The following is a 15805-nucleotide window of genomic DNA, read 5'->3' as shown; positions in this document are numbered from 1 at the left end:
CTTACCTTTTGCTACAACCCCTGGATCCCAACAGCCAGGAGATCTAGAAGAATGATGGACTAATTTAACTTCCCAATTGGGAATCATACAAAAGACTTTGGACAAAGCAAAAGAGGACTGTAAGAAATTTGCAGACAGAAAACACTCTGAATGATGGAAACTACAACCAGGAGACTTTGTATACATTTCCACCAAAAACATTAAGGGAGAACAACTTAGCAAAAAATTGGGGTAGAGGTACCTAGGACCTTTTCCTATAAAGAAGTTGATCAACCAAGTAACTATAGAAATTGAGCTTCCCAAGAATCTTAGACAAATCCACCCAGTATTTCACTTCAGCCTTCCGAAAAAGGCTCCCCCACCTGACCAGTGGCATCCAGAACAGGGACCCCCCACACCCAATGCTGGTGGGTGGACATATTCATTATAAAGTGGAAGAAATCCCGGATTCTAGAATAAAACACAACAAACTTTTTTACCTAGTCAGGTGGAAGGACTTTGATGAATCTTACAGGAAGTTGGTAGAACAATCCCATATGAATGCACCTAGACTTATTTCAAACTTCCACAAATGTTATCTTGACAAACCTGGCCCTTGAAGGGAGGGACCATCTTTAGGGAGGCAGAATGTCATGTCTGAGCCACATCCATGCCAATACTGTTGTCAGCAATGCTAATGCAGACCTGTTGTCCTGAACCAATGCTTCATGCTGTAACTTGCTATAACTGGTATCATATTGCCAGTGCCATAACTGTTTCTCACACAGGGTTAGTGCAGGTGCTTATCTAATGGACCGTAGAATCTTTCAGTGTTCATGACCTTGTATACTACTCAATCCCATGTATTGCTATGTATTGCTTTCTCGGTGATTCATCTTGATAGTACAAATATGTGAGATGTTCTCATACCAAGTTTGCGCCCAAAGTCCTGTTTACTGTTGGGAGAGGGGAAGGAGCAAACGTGTGTTAAGAGGAAGGATTTTTCCACATATCAGTATTCCTGTCAATCTTGCTCTTACTGCTTAGATGCTTACCTTGCTTCTGAGTAATCCTATGGACATATATATGGAAATGATTTGATTTCTGAATAAAACCATTTAACCAAGAGCCTGGACTTCTTGTTGCAATGGTACAGGGATCTGTCTGCCATATCCTGTCATCCATAGCCTGACACATGAACCCAACTTCATAAAGAAATCTGAGCAGGATGGGAAAATGTACATATTTTTTAGTGCAATAATTCAGTTAGTTCATACTGGTTTTTTGATCCTAAATGACAGCACAATAATTTACGAGGGCAATACTCCATGTACTTTAATGCAATCCAAAGAAGAATTACTCCAGTCTAAGCCTATTGATTTCAATGGACTTAGATTGGAGTAATTCTTCTTAGGACTGCACTGTATGGGAGCAATCTTAAGCAGGTCTACTCTGAGGTAAGTCCCATTTCATGCCATTGGTGTTACTCCCAGGAAAGTTTTCTTAGGCTTGACCCCCTGTGCTATCTGCTGACAGCATGTGGTGGGGTTCATGGGAGGCCCCCAGACCGTGGCTGCCCTCGGGTTCTCTCCCTGCAGTCTGGTCTCCAGTTTGAACCAGTCATAGCTTTGCCTGGCCCTGCTTCAGAGGCCACTACCTGTTCAGCAGCCATAAATCTACACAGCGCTACGACATCAAGCCAAGCTCTGCCACTACAGCCTCTGTGGAGAAGGCAGGATCCCCTTCCCTTCCAGCAACTCTCAGTATCCCTTCAATGAGCTGTTGTAAAATAAACGCCACTTCTATTACTTCTCACATTCCCCCCCCACACACACACTAAAAAAAACCACGATGCTTTTCAGTGGAGCCAGTTGGCACATCTAGCTGTGACCTTCTACAAGAGACCACTCACGTAGGTCATGGTGACAAATTGTCAAAGGGCAGCCACTGGAGTCAAAACAACAAGCACAGTTACGGAGATAAATAGTCTTCAAGGTGTCGCAGGATTCTTGGTTGGATTTTCAGTACATGGTGATTATCAGCTTTCGGGGCCAATTTTTACATTACATTCTGCTGTGTGTACTGTTCCTGTGAGTAGGCAACTTGTGTGAGAGGAAAAAAGAACAACATGTGAGCCAGAAACTGCATCAACTTCCATGCTGCTCTTACATTTCATAAATGCAGTCGACAAAGGAGGACTATGCTCTTGAATGTCTTCCATTTCCCAACTTGCACATGATAATTATCACCCAGTAATAGGCCTCTTGTCTGAGTTGTAAGAGGTGGGGGGTATGCAATGAAAAGCTTCAAAATCCAAATAAAATTAAACTTCAAAGAATTCCAAAGCTGTTTTCAAAGCAACTACTTCTACTTGCAGGAGCTGGCAGCCACTTCTTTAATAGCACATATCTCTAATCAACATTATACAACAAGAAATCTATTATTTCATTAAAACTGCAAGGAATGTATAAAGTGAACAGTGTCAGGCCATCGTTAAGTCTCTTCTCACAGACTATACAACTCCACTTGGTAGTTTCTATATCAATGCTACATCTCCTACATCATTCATTAATGCTGTTGTTTCAAGGGTGGGAAAGGATATGGTTTAGATGTTCTGTTTAGATCCACTTCAAAAATAATTGGTAGCCTTATCTTAAAGACATTAATTTATGCAATGAAGTCTAATAACCCCAGATTTCATCATTTCATGATCATTCAGATTTTAAAATATTAAGAATGTGTCCTCCAAGAAGAATGTAACCTACACTATACTTTTTCCATTGCTATTTGGATTATTGGATTATACATATTTACTCTTAAGGAAAAATTATAATTTCACAGAATCACAGAGTTGGAGGGGGCCACTCAGACCTTCTAGTCCAACCCCCTGCCCAGTGCAGGATCAGCCTAAAGCATCCCTGACAAATATTCATCCAGCCTCTTCTTGAAAACTGCCAGTGAAGGGGAGCTCAGCACCTCCCTAGGCAGCTGATTTCACCTTTGAACTACTCTGAGGGCGAAAATTTTTTTCCTAATATCCAGCCGGTACCTTTCTGCATGTAATTTAAGCCCGTTGCTTCGGGTCCTATCCTCTGCTGCCAACTGGAACAGCTCCTTGCCCTCCTCCAAATGACAGCCTTTCAAATATTTAAAGAGAGCAATCATGTCCCCCCTCAACCTCCTCTTCTCCAAACTAAACATTCCCAAGGCCCTCAGCCTTTCCTCGTAGGGCTCAGTCTCCAGACCCCTGATCATTCTCGTCGCTCTCCTCTGCACCCTCTCAATTTTGTCCACATCCATTTTGAATTGAGGCCTCCAGAACTGCACACAGTGCAGCCTGACCAAGGCAGTATAGAGAGGGACTAGTCTATGACCTCCTGCAATTTCGATGCAATGGCTCTTTTGATACAACCCAAGACTGAGTTTGTCTTTTTTGCCACCGCATCACACTGACGGCTCATATTTAGTTTACAGTCCACTCTTACTCCAAGATCTCTTTCACATACACTACTACCCAGAAGTGTATCCCCCATCCTGAATTTGTGCTTCACATTTTTGTGACCCAGATGTAATATTGTACACTTACCTATTTTGAATTGCATCCTGTTCACAACCGCCCATTTCTCCAGAGTATTGAAGTTTTGTTGAATGGGTGTTTGCCACTCCTCCCAATTTGGTATAATCAGCAAATTTAATGAGTAGCCCATTAACCCCTTCATCCAGATCACTGATAAAAATATTGAAAAATACCAGGCCCAAAACCGAGCCCTGTGGCACCCCACTGGACACCTCCCTCCAATCTGATGAAACACCATTGACCACCACTCTTTGGGTGCATTCCTCTAACCAGTTCCCTATCCACTGAATTGTCCTATAGTCCAGTCCACAGTCTTCCAGTTTACCCATTAGAATGTCATGGGGGACCTTATCAAAAGCTTTACTGAAATCCAGGTAAATCACATCAACAGAGTTCCCACGATCCAGATTAATGTTTTACTGATTATGGTTTGCTAAAATTACTGGAAACAATTAGGGATTTTTCTGATTGCCTTATCTGAAGGTTGGCATTGTAGCAAGGACTGAAACATTAATCTGTAGTACAGAAAGTTCTGCCTCCTCATCTGAAAAAGTATATTGGTATTTCTTTGATATATGTTTGTAACTCTCCTTTCATGTTATTATTACTCAGATTCTAATTGGAGCAGTGATTGCTATGGGCTCAGCAGACAGAGATGGCCGTCTGCATCCTGGTGATGAGTTAGTCTATGTCGATGGAATTTCAGTGGCTGGCAAAACTCACCGATATGTGATTGATCTAATGCACAATGCAGCTCGAAATGGGCAAGTGAATCTAACTGTGAGAAGAAAGGTGCTACCTACAGGTATGTCATTTAAGAAAGTGGGGGGGGGGGTATTGTTTACAATACACCACCAAGACAAATAATGCATAAAAAGCTAATATTTAAAGGAATTCGTTCCTTTAAAAGAACACATGGGGAAAAATTGTATTTCAGCTTTCCTTTACTATGTCTGTGATGTCGAAGTGAAAGTATTGTACTTGTGTAGTAAACAAGAACATAAGACCTGCCATAGTCATGAGTCGCTCCATTTGTGTTCCATTTCATGGTCTACCGCAGCCACTATATGGTCTTGGAGGCTCCTGCAAACTTCTATATGGCATAACCAGCAGATGAAATAAACATCAAAGTCATCAGGTCTTCAGGGCCAGAGTTATTTCATATCCATTCAACAGGAGTGTTCTATAACAATACCCAAATGACAATTCAAAATGGGGGAGACCTAGATCAGCATTTCGAGACCTAATAATAAACTGGCTGGTCCCATGAGGATAATGAAAGCCACACAATGGGGCCACCTACAGACATGAGCAGGGTCTCTGCCTACTCAAGAGGTATCCCCAGTTAGGCAGAAAAACACGACATCTTTCCAAAACAGCATGATAAAGACTGAAAACGCTTCAAGAAAACATTGAGAGCAACTGAGAAAATAGGGGAGAGCAAATTAGCTGAAAGTTCATAGTATATTTGAGTGGGGAAATCCTCCCTCTTTTCCACCATCCTTGATTCCTGAAAAGCCTCTGGCTTGTTATACTAACATCTAATAATAATACTAATAATAGTAGTAGTAGTAGTAGTAACAACAACAACAACATTCAATTTATATACCGCCCTTCAGGACAACTTAACGTCCACTCAGAGTGGTTTACAAAGTATGTTATTATTATCCTCATGATAATTACCCTGTGAGGTGGGTGGGACTGAGAGAGCTCTGAGAGAGCTGTGACTGACCCAAGGTCACCCAGCTGGCTTCAAGAAGAGGAGTGAGGAATCAAACCCGGTTCTCCAGGTTAGAGTCCTGCTGCTAAACATCTAAACCATAGATGTTGAATTATTTCAATTTCATACATTCTTGGTATCATCAGAGGGGCACATCTTGCATCAATTCATAGTGGAGATTCTTTGTATTACTAAGGGTTTGTTTTTGTTTTTTTGCTGTCTGAAGAAAATGCCATTTGTTTGACATCACAAAACCTACTCTCTGTGGGCCATTTTGCATGTAAACAGCAGCACAGGTTTTGGCTGTTCTATAGAGAGGTGCAGTCAATTGCACTTGCTGTATGTTACATGTGTTTTCAAATAACTGTCATGTGAATGGTTTTTTAAATTATTTTTAAGTGTACACCTACAATATCGGGTTTAATCCCATGAACCATAAGTGCAAGGACTACACAGAGATAGATCTCTCTTGCCTTTCCCCAGCAGTTATCTGTGACTCCCAAAAAACCAGCATTGAGGGTCAGGGCCTCTCATGGATAAACTAGCCTGTGGCATGAGAGGTGAGGTTTCAGTGTAGAGGGGAGAAATTGCCCCTCCATCTTATGCAAGTGGGGAGCTTCTTCCTCTAAGTTTCCTCCACTGGGGAAGGGAAGGAGTGGTTTTGCCTGATTCTTCTCCTTACTACAGTCACCCATTGTGTCTAGGCGGGTCTCAGTCGTGACCCACAGCATCACATTGATTGTAAGGGGGTTGCTGGGTGATGAAGATAGTGGAGGAGAGTTCCTTGCACTCAGAATTCATGGGATCCAACCTGTGATGTGTGAAGAGGCACAATAACAAGATGTGCTTAGTGTTTTTCTTGACTGAACAACTGGAACAAGCAACCATCTTCTCAGAACTCTTGTGTCTACTACTTTCCAAGAACAAGCTCCCTCCCTGTCCAACCCCTTAGCCTTTGTCTTGCCTCCCTACACACCTGGACAAGCCCAAACCTTCCTGTTCCCAATCCTACCTCATTATTCACAGTGCCCTTTCCCTCCTTGGCACAGCCCCATGTCCTCTTGTCAACTGGATGGCAGTCTTCCCAGTTTGGGGACTGATGTTCTTCTGTTACCCATTTTAGACTCCTGGAGTCAGAAAAATTCTCTCCAGTCTGTTGCAACGCCCCCTAGCAGCTCCCCAAACCCTAGGAAAATGGCCAGTAACCAAGGTAATATAGAACCTGGTGATGAATCCCATGCGGAAATTAATTACGATTCTACTTGTGAGATTCTTTCTGTCTGGACCTCTACTAGAAGACTGTATTTTCTTGTGATTTATCATATTTATTTTTTGTTACCATCATCATCGCATAATAGTCCGCATCTGTCAGTAGGACCACAAAATATGCCCACAGACAAGGAGAAGGTTTCTGCATACTCAGGAAATCCACAGATATGGAGGAAAATATTAATTTTATTTCATTTACAAAGAAGCAGCAGCATTTTCTCTCACCACCCCAATGGCTTGGTAAAGAACTGAGCATGCCTGCTGCCCTTGAGGAGACGTGAAATGCTGAAGACAGTTTAGGGTGGACAAAAAACAGAGAAAATTAGATGGCATGGACTGGCCTGCTGAAATCCCTGAACATTTCATCAAGAGAGTGCGAAATGTTCATCCCCAGTTTTCACACACGCATTCTCCCATGCAGCTTAGGTAGGGTAGATGAAACCCTTTCCTCTCTGTGTTATCTTGCTGAGGTTTTAGTTCAGAATAATGGTCTCCTCACCTAGACCCAGATTTCAATAATTAACTCTGTAGTGTTAGACTGCTATGATTCAGGAGGACTAGCGAAGCAGGAAGCATCAGCCCCTTAGAGTTGCACTGCTGTGTTACAGGGCTAAGTTTACACACACTGCAGTCCACAGCTTGTCATAAATTAAATGCCTATAACTGCTGTACTATACAAGATCTCTCTCTCTCTCTCTCTTGTACAAGGCACTGTATGAGAGAAAGGACATCTCCCGAGGGATTCTGCCAATAATTGCCAAATGATGAACTCAACTGCTGCTGAGCCAGCTGTTTCACAGCCACACTCATAATCTGAGTCATTTCCTTGTGGTAGGCACCTGTATTGCACAGTGGTTAGAGCATTGGACTAGGATCTGGAAGACCCAGGTTCGAATCTCCACTCTGCCATGAAAGCTTGCTGGGTGACCTTGGGCCAGTCACAGTCTCTCAGCCTAGCCTGTTTCCCAGGGTTGTTGTGAGGATAAAATGGAGGATAGGAGAATTCTGTAAGCTGCTTTGCATCCCCACTGGGGAGAAAGGTGGGATATAAATAAAGTAAATAAATACTGGGACTGCTGCTAAAAAAGCCCAAGAAAATGCAACAGAGGAGCTACATGGATGATCAGCAGTGATCTTTTGCAGTGTTTATGAAGACAAAGAAGCAAATATAAAATGATAAAGTCACAATCTCATTTTGATCCAGAGGAGTTAGCCATGTTAGTCTGTAGTTGCAAAATAGTAAAGAGTCCAGTAGCACCTTTACGACTAACCAACTTTATAGCATAAGCTTTCAAGGACACATCTGATGAAGAGAGCTGTGGTTCTCAAAAGCTCCTGCTACAATAAAGTTGGTTAGTCTTAAAGGTGCTACTGGATTCTTTACTATTTTGCAATCTCATTTTGGTATCCGTTTCCATATCCAAGCCTAAACCAATCAAATCTCATGTTCCTCAGTGGAGCTACTTAATTTGTCTAGGAACAAGCCCTAAAGTGATTATTTGTTTATTTTGCCTGTTTTAGTTTTTTTTTAAGACGTTTCTTCCAGAGTAGCTTGGGACAGTTTTCAAACGCATTCAGTAATAAAATATCAATCATAAAAATTATTCACAGGCATACTTTAAAAAAAAAAGTAATGGCCTCAATACTGCTTTGTCACAGTGGGAAAGCAGGAACTGTTGGAACCACTTGGAATGAAGTTGTTCCATTTCTTTCAATTTTGCAGCCTAATAGCCCATAATAGTCTGATTTTGTCAGGGCTTGGAAGATAAGGAGGGTTGGCCACGATCAGTGTTTGGATGGGAGATCATCAAGGAAGATGGGGAAGGCACCCAATGGTGAACCACCTCAGTCATCTTGCCTTGAAAACTCCATGCTCCTGCGGTCAACATGACTCGGTTGTGACTTCATGGCATGCAGTTATAATTATTTCTTTCAAGTAGACTATTTTTATACCATTTCAACCCTGCCTTTCTCCCTAATGGGGACCCAGAGTGGCTTACATCATTCTCCTCTCCTCCATTTATCCTCACGACACCCCTGAGAGGTAGATTAGGCTAGAGTATGTGACTAGCCCAATGTCACCCAGCGAGCTTACATGGTAGAATGGGGATTCAAACCTGGTTCACCCAGATTCATGTCTGACACTCTAACCACTACACCATACTGGCATAAAGCTAAAGACTAACTTTAGCTAGATCAAGACCAAACTATCCCTTTATTGGTGAGTGGGACACCCAGGCGCAGATGTGCTGGGGGAGAAGCCACAGTTTCTTTGAAGGAAAATATTGGGGGGGTGTCTCTCTCCCCAAACTATGGTAGAGGACAAAGGCATCAGTAATCAGCTTGAGCAGAGTGTGGAGTTTGGTTGTTAGGCTGAAAGCGAATGAGCTTCTCTTCAGAATGGAACCTAAATGAGGCAGTGGGTTGATTTCAAGCAAAACCGGACTGACTCGTGCAAAGGAGTTCTGCTGCCTGGCAAAGACTGTGCCCGTGCCTTCCCCAGCTGAAGCTGGGGAGTTGCACTGTGGGGGGTCTAAGAAGTAGGGTTGCCAGGTCCCTCCTGGCAGGAGAGGGGGGCTTTGTGTCAGTTGCGTGGCTCTTGGTCACACATGCATGTGCCCCAGCACTTGCACGACGATGTCACTTCCAAAAGGGACATCATCACACCAGCCACAGGAGGGCTTCCACGCACTGTGTGTGGCCAAATCAGCCCCAAACAAAGCACAGGAAAACTCCCACAGACAGCGCAATGATGTCACTTCCAGACGTGACATCACCGCACCCCCAGAAGCACACTGGCAGATCAGTGGGCCCAGAAGGGGGCCTGCCACTAGCAGGCATCTGGGAACCCTACGAGGGTGGGACTTACTCCAACCACTATCACAGGCACAGGCTTCTGTTTCCATTTTGAGCTGGGCGGTGGCGTTGTTCCGTGCTCCATGAATTATCTGTTTTAATCTGAATTCTTCTTTTGACTTCTATTATTGTCTTCTTTCTAGTTTACCGGTCGTGGATTGTTGTCTTAAAGTAGCTTTTTTGGCAGGCTTGAGTGTTTGGGGATGTTTCTTTGACTATGTCCTTGCAAGAATGCTGACTTAGTTTAATTAGTCTTTCTTTTGGGGGAAAGGAAGGCGGTGAGGGAATCGGTTGGTAGGAGATAGAAGACTTGTGATAAGGAGACTCTTTCACACAACAATTAGCTACAGATACAGTTATTTTACAGTGATTCTGTTAAACTGTGTGTGAGTCTATGTGTGTGTGTGTGTATTTTTCCCTGTCCGATAGCTTATGAGTAGGAAAAAAGGCTGCCCTTTTGAAGACCATTTCTTGCCTTCTCCCAAACAAACCAAGCTTGATTTTTTTTTTAAAAAAAAACCCTAATATTAGGCAGAACTTCCGGCTGTGCTCTGTTCGGACACTCTTCTTGGAGCTCCGAGGCATTAAGGTTTTTATTCTTATCTTTTAGATTTTTTTAATCTACTGGGTTACCCTCAAAGCTGGAATAGCATAATAGTGTAACCTTGTAGTCTAGTTAGTCTATTTTATTCTACAGATAACAATTTAAAAGGCCACCGCAAAAACTACAGCTGCGGTTGTAATTCTCTTCGGAAGTCTTCAGTTACAGGGAAACTGGCTGCTACAGCCTCTTGGTGTTGTGTGCTGTGTGCTGTCCTGTACTGCTGGAATGACTAAAAGCGAACCTAATATTAAGATGAGTAACAGATTTAATGTTTTGCAGGAGAGCAGTGACATTGAGGATCCACTGCCTAGAGAAGTGGAGGATAACCTGTTGGGAGACTGTAACCTTTTGGGCTCTCAACAATTTAATAAAGTTAGACTCTCCTTAGATTACATGAATCCACTGAATCTCCTCAGGAAGTTAATGGAGATATTGCTGCTTTAAATATATTAGTATCACAGACCTTGTCAGGATTGTTGCCCACTGTCCCTCCATATTGTTACCCAGCTTATGATATGTTGCAATAGCCTCGTGCACCTGTTCCCTTGTTGCTTTCCAGATTCCAGGACGGTCGAGCCCTTATCTCGGATGGCTCACCGCAGCGGCCTTGGGACGGCTCCTTCTCGTTCCTCTACTGATTATGTTCGGCTGGGAGAACTGGAGGGGTGGGGGACATGGAGAGGGGTTGATATAATGTATCGTGTATTCCGTGTGTCATTCTTAACAAGAGACCTGTGTACAGCCAGACGCCTTTAATTGCTTCTGTGTAACCTATGGACATATGTATGGCGAAGCCTATGATATCTCAATAAAGACCCATTTACTCAAGAGAGCTTGGATTTCTTGCTGCAAGGGTTGGAAGTCAACTTCAATGTATCCTGTCTTCCATAGACTGACAGACCTATTTGATTGCAAGGACTTTTCAGAAGATTTATGAGAAAATAAAGAACCTGGCCGCTCTAATTAGAAAAGCAACTGCCCAGAGCTGGGCACCTCCTACAGATAAGAAGAAAGTTAATAAGGGCTTTGTCAAGCCAGGTAGAATGTCTGGGAGTAATATAAAGCAAAGGACTGCCTTTGACTCAGGCAGGGTTGTTCTGAACATTTACCATTTTAGAGAATACTTATCAATATTATTAGATCAATAGCATCAACCTAAAGTACCATGAAAGATTGACGGGCTCTAGTCACTCTGATAGACTGATGCTCCTCTTCTTTTTACCTAGAACCCCAACTTTGTTTATGGATAATGCTGAGTGGTTTTGTTCACATGCCATTTTCCCTCAGAATTTCCTTAAAACCTTAACTGTTATTTCTTTGCTCTCTATTAAACTCATTCATCCCCAAAGGCTCAAGGATTTGCCCACTTAAGGTGGGCTTGAAAGGAAAGAGAACTTGCTGATTGATCTAATTTTTCCAGTCAGTCATATGCCGTTCCAACATAAGGAGAGGAGAAATAATGGATTGGCTTTTAAGAAACAGCTGCAGTTTTCTATGCCTAAAAATAATGAAGACTTTAATGCAATTAATAATAATTTCTTAAAATCATTTTGAGATCTGCTGACTTTAGAATAGTCAGATATTGTTGGTCATGTGCAACAACTTCAAACTTAATTAATTAAATTTAGACAGCAAAATGTCAAACAGGATGAATCAAACTTATTCAAATAAAACAGGGCAGTGGAGATTAAGGAAGTTTCTAAGACTCGTGAGTCGTGACAGAAGAACTGTGGAATTAGGGAAGGCTTCAGTAGGCCTAAATAAAAAGTATTCCCATTACCGATCTAAACCAACGGGTGGTATCATCTAGAGGAAAAAATTCGTAGAGATAGTTCCCCCTTGCAAGGCAGTCAGCCGTCTGCTCCTATTCCCCTTGGACCAATAATTCAGATACGGCCCAAGAATGGAAGTGCTGTCCCAGTAGTGTCTGGTATTGAACCGCCTGATAACATATGACTATTTGAGGCGTAGTGATATAAAATGCTGAACTGGAATATAGGTGACTGAAATACTAAAATACAGTTGCCACATGTCAGCTCATTGTTATCTCAATATGATGTTATTTTACTTCAAGAAACTTGGGCCTTAAAATAATTGCTGCCCCAGGATATATTCCATTCACCAGGAATGCCTGCCAAGGGAGTGGCGGAGGGCGATCCAGGGCCAGATTAGGATTTCTACTGCTTTAAATATCAATTCAGTTAAGGTTCTGCTCTCTCATGATTTGTTTTTGGCTCTTCTGGTCTCTTTGGACAATTATCCTCTTATTTTTACTTCAGTTTATTTACCCCCTGTTGCCAGTATAGTAACGATGTATGAAAATTGGAACATGCTCATGAACATATAAAATAACTTAATGGGGAATTATCCAGATGCCATAGTTATTCTAGCAGGTGATTTTAATGCTAGAACTGGCAGAGATAATGCAGCCTTATTAACTACTTGGTTGGGATCCAATGTTGATCATACTTTATTTCCCTTTAATGCACATTAGGTCTTCAAAAGAATTTTCTTTATCAAGGGGACTTATTATATTGAATAGGTATATGGGGATTGACCAAAAGGGTCACTTTACTTTTTTTGGTTCTCGGAGAGCAAGTGTCATTGATTATTTCTCGACAGCTTTTCTTATACTTGATAAGAAACTTAGCTGTTCAAGATTTTGTGGATGGTGGTCACTTACCTTTCTCTCTTTCTCTGATGCTACCTATCAAAGGTCACCTCCCAGTTAGTGAATAAGAGCAACTGCTGCAACAGGGTAACAGATCCAGAGGAGTTAGCCATGTTAGCCTGTAGTAGCAAAATGGCAAAGAGTCCAGTGGCACCTTTAAGACTAACCAACTTTACTGTAGCATAAGCTTTCGAGAGCCACAGTTCTCTTTGTCAGATGCATGGGTAACATGGGCCGTTTCCAGACGGCTTACCTGCATCCGCTCCATGCCGCAACGTCGCGGATCTTGCCGGGGAAAACGCGAAATATCGCGTTTTCTCGCGCGAGTTTTGCGCGACGTCGCGCAAAACTCGCGCGAGAAAACGCGATATTTCGCGTTTTCCCCGGCAAGATCCGCGACGTTGCGGCATGGAGCGGATGCAGGTAAGCCGTCTGGAAACGGCCAAAATTTGTTGTGCTGTTCTCTCAGCAAACAGAGGGAAATGTCAGCTGCATGTTCTATTTGACAGAAGTTGGTTTCAAGATCTTATCCTGCGAGGTAGCTAAGCAATACTGGGGAGGAATAATAGAAGTGATTAATAAGATTTTACAATTTCAAGTTAACAGAAACCCAGAATTGCTGCTACTGAACTTGGGAATATGTGGAAGGAAAACTGTGGCAGTTCGAGAATTACTGAGACTCTATAAAAGAAGAGAGAAGTGGCTTTACCGGGAAAGGGGGATTTAACTATTAAATTCTAAGCTATTATTAGGGTTAAGATAAAAAAATTTTTTTTTCTATACACAGAATTAAATAACAGATGCATTATTATGAACATATATTATGAATATATATAAGCATGCTAGCTAGGTATTTTTAATTGTAATTAAGTTTCTAGTATAACAGATATTTTATATAATTAAAGTAGATTGAGAATAAGAAATGTTTAAAGAAATATATAGAATATAAGTTAAATTGATTAACTTATATGGGGGAGAGTAAAGAGATTAAGTAAGGGAATAGAAAATGGATAAAATGTTATACTAATAATATAAAGACTATTAATATATGCTAGCAATGTGTTATTTAGAATATAAGATTTAGTAAAGGAGGGGCTAAAGGAAATTCTGTGTTATAAAAAATAATAAGCTTAGAAAAGAGTTTAAGTGAATGCTTAATAGATTATATGAGGTATTAAGTAAGTAAGTAATAAGATAGACAAAGGGTTGGAAAACTGTTGGAAGTCAAACAAAAGGGGGGAGGAAAGGGAGGGGGTTAGATGTAGATATATATAAAGGGGGAATGTTTGTATTGAACGATTATATATTCTAATCCAATAAAATTTCTTTAAAAAAAAAAAGATCTTATCCTGCTATATCTTCTGTCAAGTTATTATATGAGTGAACAAATATATATCTGAGTGAACCAATAGAAATAAATGGTTTGATTTTGAATTTGGCAACTGCAGCGGGAATTTAAATAAGATAATATTCTAAATAGCTTAGGAGAATTACTTGAGTTTTAAAAAAAGATACAAACTGGAGAAAAAGAGGGAAGAAAAGTTTAAGGGAAGGCATCTTCTGATTAAGTCAGTTAACAACAAAACTGTTGCTATTGCTAGATATTTGCTATCTAATTTGGCTTTATGTATTTCTGCTGCTTGGTGGACAATACATTGTAAGGAACTATTTTGTTCCTCCTATAATACTATAGTAGAGGATATAATGCTTGAGGATCTCCCTAAATTGGACTCCGGTATCAAAGAACAATGTATGTATTAAGATCTGGCAAATGTGCCTCTGGCCTGGATCGGGTTCCGATTGATCTACTCAAGATAAATCCTGTTTGGTGGGGCTGTATATAGGCATCAATCTTCTCCCAGTTTAACCAGATGGGTGATATTCTGCCCGTTTGGAAGCATTCTGTAATTATGCCAATCTTTTAAAAAGCCGACAGGCTTGATCTTGCTAATTATCTCCCGATTAGCCTTCAGTCATCGGTCAGGAAATTATACTCTTCCTTTTTATATCAAAGATTACTAGACTGGATCGAGAGTCGAGATCAACAAGATATTAGGTTGGGAACAAATTGGCGTTAGGAGAGGATTTTCCACCACTGATCACTGTTTAATTCTTGCTCATTTCACAGAAAAGTATACAGCCCCCCCGGGGGGAAATCTGTATGTTTCCTTTATGGACCTCCAGGGCACTTTTGACTCAGTGAGTAGAATGAAGCTATGGGAGAAACTGGAGGGCTCATCAATTGATAAAAGACTACTTTGATTAATCAAGGCATTATATACCAATACCACCATTCATGTTCACTGCAGTGAAGAAGGGCAACTTCCAGAAAGCATCAACTTTGATGGGGGGGGGGGCGGATTAGGCAAGGTTGCTAACTTGCCCCACTTCTTTTCAACCTATATCCCATGATCTGATGTTGTGCTTTTCATCTCCAGACTGGCATCAAAGGAATCACCATAGTTGCTCTATGTGTGATGATTCAGTCGTCCTTATATCCCAAACAAAGATTGGCCTGAAGTTTCTATTGATATATTTTTCAAATTATTGTCTAGATGAGTACTTGTAAATAAATTACAACACATTTAAAATCTTGGTTTTCTCCAAAAATAGCAACTTGGGTCTCTCTAAATGGACTATAGCAAATTCTGATATTGAGCAAGTTAAAAGTTTTTGCTATTTGGGGGATTGTTTTCTCCTCAAACTTGTCTTGGCTCCCCCAGCGTAAGTTTGCACTGAATAAGATTAAGCCTATGGTTGGAGCAATATCTTGCTTCTTTTTTTCCAAGGAAGGGAAGATATATTTCAGGTGTTGAGTCCTGTGGCACCATAGAGACCAACAAGTCTCAGAGTATAAGCATTATGTTCAGAGTATAAGCATTTGACAGTCGGAGCTCCCTTCATCAGAAGCGTGTCTGAAGAAAGGGAGCTCTGACTCTCGAAAGCTTCCACTCTGAAAAACTTGCTGGTCTCTAAGGTATCACTGGACTCAAATCCTGCTGTTCTACTGCAGACCAGCCCAGCTACCCATCTAACTACATATTCCAGGTGCAATTCAAGTGTTTAATTCAAAAATAACTCCACAGCTACTCTATGGCATTGCTGTTTGGATCTCAGTGATTACAGAAT

At 41.4% G+C, this 15805-nt stretch overlaps 1 protein-coding gene across 1 annotated transcript in view; it reads left to right on the top strand.

Annotated features, from left to right (window-relative positions):
* Window positions 1–15805, top strand: part of MAGI2 (membrane associated guanylate kinase, WW and PDZ domain containing 2) — a 1211123-nt gene that overhangs the window by 1108739 nt on the left and 86579 nt on the right. Inside the window, exon 14 of the mRNA XM_054988145.1 lies at window positions 4169–4361. Coding sequence (XP_054844120.1) covers window positions 4169–4361 — 193 coding nt within the window. The remainder of the gene's footprint in view (window positions 1–4168; window positions 4362–15805) is intronic.

This window comes from Eublepharis macularius, chromosome 9 (assembly GCF_028583425.1).
Source record: "Eublepharis macularius isolate TG4126 chromosome 9, MPM_Emac_v1.0, whole genome shotgun sequence".
Taxonomy (NCBI): Eukaryota; Metazoa; Chordata; class Lepidosauria; order Squamata; family Eublepharidae; genus Eublepharis; species Eublepharis macularius.
The sequence above is the reverse complement of the archived record's forward strand: the minus strand, read 5'-3'. Positions and strand labels throughout refer to the sequence as shown.